The sequence below is a fragment of the Mandrillus leucophaeus genome, unplaced genomic scaffold (genome assembly GCF_000951045.1).
Source record: "Mandrillus leucophaeus isolate KB7577 unplaced genomic scaffold, Mleu.le_1.0 Scaffold35, whole genome shotgun sequence".
Classification (NCBI taxonomy): Eukaryota; Metazoa; Chordata; class Mammalia; order Primates; family Cercopithecidae; genus Mandrillus; species Mandrillus leucophaeus.
In genome coordinates this window covers 3348845-3354521 of record NW_012103698.1, presented here as the reverse complement: position 1 = coordinate 3354521, position 5677 = coordinate 3348845, and the positions used below count along the sequence as shown (strand labels likewise).

At 47.6% G+C, this 5677-nt stretch overlaps 2 protein-coding genes across 7 annotated transcripts in view; one reads left to right on the top strand and one right to left on the bottom strand.

Moving 5' to 3' along the window:
- LOC105546160 (chromosome unknown open reading frame, human C15orf57) overlaps window positions 1-1152 on the bottom strand; it is a 35892-nt gene extending 34740 nt beyond the window's left edge. For 2 of the 6 annotated variants that reach the window (XM_011989276.1, XM_011989278.1), the window contains exon 1: window positions 1063-1152. Coding sequence is in view for 1 of the 6 variants with exons in the window: in XM_011989277.1 (XP_011844667.1) it covers window positions 857-871 (15 nt within the window). In the remaining 5 variants the exon portion in view is untranslated. Of the gene's footprint in view, window positions 1-856 lie in introns of all 6 variants that reach the window. The other 4 variants (XM_011989277.1, XM_011989279.1, XM_011989280.1 and 1 more) reach the window with 4 other exon arrangements.
- Window positions 1153-5401: 4249 nt separating this feature from the next.
- Window positions 5402-5677, top strand: part of RPUSD2 (RNA pseudouridylate synthase domain containing 2) — a 5612-nt gene continuing 5336 nt past the window's right edge. The window contains exon 1 of the mRNA XM_011989344.1: window positions 5402-5677. Coding sequence (XP_011844734.1) covers window positions 5435-5677 — 243 coding nt within the window. The 5' untranslated portion in view covers window positions 5402-5434.

The window sequence follows — 5677 nt, the reverse complement described above, 5'->3', positions numbered from 1 at the left end:
GGGGGGCGGAGCTTGCAGTGAGCCGCTGCAAGCTCAATTTTATGCTGCATGTTAATTTTATGCTACATGTATTTTAACACACACACAAACACACGAATCTCTAGGGCATTTCCAGTGTGGACAACCAGCCTGCACTTTTCTCCAAAGATCTCCAAAATGCCACAGTTCTATCCCCAGTCAATTAAATTATTTTTTCTTTTTCTTTTTTTTTTTTTTTTGAGACTGAGTCTCGCTCTGTCGCCCAGGCTGTAGTGCAGTGGCGCTACAAATGAAGATCCTGGTTGGTAAAAAGTGTCTGTCAGAGAGTACTGTCACAATGCAAGGGCTATGTGCTCAGCGCATGCAGTTCAGCCGTATGCCTCACGTTCTTATTTTAATACAAACACTGAAAGGTAGGTATTCTCACCATTTTACGGATGAAAAAACAGGTTCAGAAGGGTAACTTGCTCCAGGGCACATTATTGATATGTGGGGAATCCTTGAATGGAAACCAGATCTCTACTGCTCCAGAATCCATGTTTTTATCAACTACTATCCTGCCTGTTTGGAAAATATAACGAAATCAGCCCAAGCAAGGGCAGGTAGGAAAAGCTACGCAAAGAGCCCGGAGGCTTTTATAACTATCTAGGCATATAGTATAGGCTGACACCTTCTTTCAAGAGGGGACTTAGAGATCAGGAAGGCTGCCTGAGGCAAGGTCTGAATAAAGCCAGGAGACAGAGCACAGCCAGCGTAAAGGCCGGAAGTAAAAGGGACAGATATGCGACGGCGGTCCTGGGTGAACTGATGTCTAGGGCTACAGTGAACCCCCAACCCGAAGTCGTCTGAAGCCACCCAAAACCAAAACTTCGTTCACACCAGAGTCCCGCATGGCCCCTTACCCCAGGGCAAGGCGTCCAGAACCGCGCAGGAAATTCCGGCGTCCAGATCCCAGGCCTCAGTCGCTCAGGTCTCTAGGGCTGTCTGGACGGGATGAATCAGGTCCCAAGGCCTCTATGTGGTATTCCAGGGCCGGGCCAGAGTGGGAGATCCAAAACGCTGGGCACCCCAGCCCCTCCTCACCGCAACAGCTGCCCTGTAAACGCTTGGCTCAGCTCTGTCGCCTGCAGCCAGGAGGAAATCGGGAGGGGCGGAGTCACCTAGTGACGGAGCCCAGGAGTCCTCCAACTACCTTCCCACCCGACGATGTTCTGTGCGTCGATTGGTCGAGAAGAGTTCAGCGGGGTGAAGAAGTGAGGAGCAGCAAGAGGCGAACGGTGGGCGGGGCTCTGGTTGCCGGGAAACGGTGAAGTCACGTGCCCCCAGCATTGCCCCTCCTCCCCTCCCGAGGGCCGGGTTGATTCCTTGTAGATCCAGGGTTCCAGTCCCTGCTTGGATAGGGAAGTCCAGTTTCCAAGACTTTTGACTTTTCCTGGTCGCCAGAGCCAGTTCACCTCCTCCACAATTCTCTCTGCCGGTGTTTTGTCTTCTAAAAATTTCACCCCTTCGTTACCCAAGTTAGATCACTTCCGCGGCTCTTTCCTTACTCTCCCAGGAGACCCATGTCTCATTCATCAAATTATGAAGCTTTCCTTTATTCATTTAGTCAGTAGATACCAAGTTTCTGCTGTGTTCTAAGCATTGTGTTAAGCGTGAATTTAAGACACATGTGACTCGGTATAAGTCCTGGAGATCCTTACAGCTTAGTAATGTAGGAAGGGGGTCCGCCATGGAGGCATGAAAGTTTACAAATAACAGTAAACAGTTATAGACGGCCGGGCGCGGTGACTCACGCCTGTAATCCCAGTATTCTGGGCGGCCGAGGCGGGTGGATCACCTGAGGTCAGGAGTTCAACACCAGCCTGGGTGAAATATGGTGAAACCCTGTCTCTACTAAAAATAGAAAAATAAACTGGGCGTGGTGGCACGTGCCTGGAATCCTAGCTACTCGGGAGACTGAGGCAGGAGAATCGCTTGAACCCAGGAGGCAGAGATTGCAGTGAGCCAAGATCGCGCCACTGCATTCCAGCCTGGGCAACAGAGCAAGAGTCTGCCTCAAAAAAAAAAAAAAAAAAAAAAGAGGTTATACAGTATATGATGGAATTGTGGCCAGAGTACATAAAGGAGACAGTGGTCATGAGAAGTGTGTGTCAGAATGCTTTGTTGTTGTTGTTAAAGGAGACGACCTTTGGTATCCTTCAGGGGATGGATACCAGCTTGTTCATTGAGATACAACCCCTCCCCATCCCCAACTTCCAGGGTCAACACCAGTTACTCTCTGCCAAGAAACATGTAATGAAAGACATCAACCAACCATCAGCAGAAGTAACTTGGCTGAGGAAATAGTTTTCACTCCAGCCTGGGTGACAGAGCAAGACTCCGTCTCAAAAAAAAAAAAGAAAAAGAAAAAGAAAACAACAACAACAAAAACAACACAGTGTTAGGATTACAGATGTGAGCCACTGCGCCCAGTTAAAATCAAATTTAAAATTCAGTTTCTGGCCAGGCTCGGTGGCTCACGTCTGTAATCTCAGAATTTGGGGAGACTGAGGGGGGTGTGGATCACCTGAGGTCAGGAGTTCGCGGCCAGCCTGGCCAATATGGTGAAACCCTGTCTCTACTAAAAATACAAAAATTAACTGGGCGTGGTAGCACATGCCTATAATCCCAGCTACTCAGGAGGCTGAGGCAGGGAAGAATTACTTGAACCCAGGAGGCGGAGGTTGCACCACCACGCCTAGCCTGTAATCCTAACACTTTGGGAGGCCAAGGTAGATGGATTGTTTGAGCCCAGTTTGAGGCCACCCTAGGCAATGTGGCAAAACCTCGTCTCTACTAAAAATACAAAAAATTAGCCGGTCATGGTGGCACATGTCTGTCGTCTCAGCTACTAGGGAGGCTGAAGTGGGAGAATCACTTCAGTTTGGGAAGTCGAGGCTGCAGTGAGCCAAGATCATGCCACTGCACTCCAGCCTGGGTGATGGGAGTGAGATCTTGTCTCAAAACTTTTTAAAATTTTAATTAATTTAAATTTAATTAGCCACATGCGGCTATTGTACAGCACATGGCTAATAGTGACCCTATTGTATACCACAGGATTGAAGAATATTAAGTAGTTCACAGAACCTCAAGGTGGGTGGAGAGTCAGGCTTTAGCTCTATACAGCCAGGAACAGTATCTAAACCTCACTGAGAGACTGTTCAGGGAACACCCCCATGGTCACTGAACATATATAGCTGGCATTATTTGTTGATTAGGCACTTGACACAAGAACCTCCCCTACTGTTGGCCTCCCAGATTAGATGCCTCCAATGCTACCTTGTTAGACATGGATTTGACATTGGGCCTGCTTCCAGGGTTGTGTGCCTCTGAACCAAAGCCTCTGTCTAAGAGATAGAGCCCAGGTCAAATGCCTATGTCCAAGCTGGCAGAGAGTGTGAGAATGCTCTGGCTTCTACCTCTTGGGGGCGGTAATGTAATGTGAGAAATTCCCCACCCAAAACAAAGGTTTTCAGAAGATGCTGGATGTTTATGGAATATGACAAATGTCTACTCCACATGGTCTATTCTAGTGCTTCTCAAGCTTTAATATGCAGAAAAATCACCTGGGGATCATGTTAAAGTGCAGATTCTCATTTAGTAGGTCAGAAGGGGAGGAGGAACAAGATTCTGCTGTTTTCTGTCTCCACAGTTTTGCCAGGCACTAGTTCGAGTATTTTACTTGAATTAACTGATTTAATTCTCCCACCCCAATCCTATGGAACAAAGAGGCTAGCTAAGAATACATACTTTCTTTTGGATAAGGTTCTGCTCTCACTGTAAATATCTTAATGAGATGACACATTTGAGAGATGATGTCCCTCCTGTGAAGTAGTTTTGCTCTAACATACCCCACAATCAATGGAAAATTCTACCTCTTATTTCTGGAGGTAGTCAGGAATCAGACTTTTCAGCATATGGAGTTCTGCAGCTGTGAATACCTCAGCTGCAGTCCCTCAGTTAGTTTAGTGAGACTGATGACTTGAAGAAGGAATTTAGCTAAAAAAGATTTCCCTTTCTCCTCTCCAGAATACAAATGCCTAGGACAAGAATTACACTGTGTCCTTTTGTTTGTTTGTTTTTGTTTTTATTTTTTGGCAAACTAACATTGAAATGCCTCCTTATTTGGAAGAATCCCACTCTGGATATCAAAGGGGTTAGATTCTTGGCCGGGCGCGGTGGCTCATGCCTGTAATCCCAGCACTAATAATATAAAAATTAGCCGGGTGTGGTGGTGGGCGCCTGTAGTCCCAGCCACTCGGGAGGCTGAGGCAGAAGAATAGCTTGAACCCGGAAGGCTGAGATTGCAATGAGCCGAGAAGGTGCCACTGCACTCCAGCCTGGGCAACAGAGCAAGACTCCGTCTCAAAAAAAAAAAAAAAAAAAAAAAAAGAGGGTTAGATTCTTCCATCTCCAGGCACCCTGGAAGTGAGGGCTTAGACCAGTGAGGTTTGGCTGATGGAAGTCCTCCCCTGCAGGACTCTGAACGCTGGGAGAGGGACACAGAGACACAGGGAGATTTAGGGGTCTTCAAGGGGTGGCAGGGTTGCAGGAAAAAGGGTCCTTTGGCACAACATAGTGTCTTGTGTCTATTGCATCCCAAATGGGTTTCTTCCCTGACATGCCTGAAGCCAGGCTCTCAGAAGGCTTGGTTTCCTTTCATTTGGCCCTTTTTCTGAGCCTATTCTCCAGTTATCTTGTGAATTCTATGAGGCACTAATATTATTTCCATAATTCCCTCTCTGATTAAGTTAACCAGAGTTGGTTTATTTTGCACTTAAGAACCCTCGCAATATATCCTCTGATCTATTTGCAGTTTTAATCTCAGGATGGAAGCATATGGGAGGCGAATGGGGATCCCTAATCCTTCTCATGCTGTTAGGGGGAAACAGGTGTGAACACATTGCTTCTGGGGTGGGCTCGTGTGTGTTTTAAATACATACATAACAATCTTACTGAGATATAAGTCACATACTATAATATTGACCCTTTAAAAATACACAATACAGTGGGTTTTAGTATATTCGCAGAGCTTAGCAATCTTTATTCTGGTTGTTAGTTTTTGTTTTGTCTTAAATAAAGCTCCTTTCAAGAGTTTCTCCAGACCCAAGGAATTACTCGGAATCTACATGACCTTCTCCTGCCGTGGCCTTACACGGAGCAATTCCAAGGGTTTCCTTTATAAATAACGTCGTATCTCCCTAATAGGAAGATGTCTGAGTAAGGTCATTTTGGTGAGACATTTACAATCTCTCAACTCTACGCTCACTCAATTCACCTAATTTAACTCGAGTACCTCAACTCAATTCGCTCACTCACCGCAGACCCCGCCTCGGGACTGGGCCTCCCTGATTCGCTGGGGCCGAGTGACGTCCTCAGATTGCGACTCTGGGAGTGGAGTGGGGGCCGCGTGGTTATGTGGGTGGGCGGCCGCGGATGGCTCGGGGTTCTCGGACATTGGCGCTGCGACCTTCGGCGCCCTAGCTTTGCCAGGACTTGGAGTGGCTTTAAGGACCCAATGGCAGAAACACTGTCTACCCAGGTTGGGACAGCGGGCGGGCTGAGGGCTCCGCATCAGCAAAACGGTGACGCTGGTGGCGACGCGAGGGTTGAGCCGTCCCCGGGGTCCCCGAAGCCGGCTGGCCAGGAAGTGGAGCCG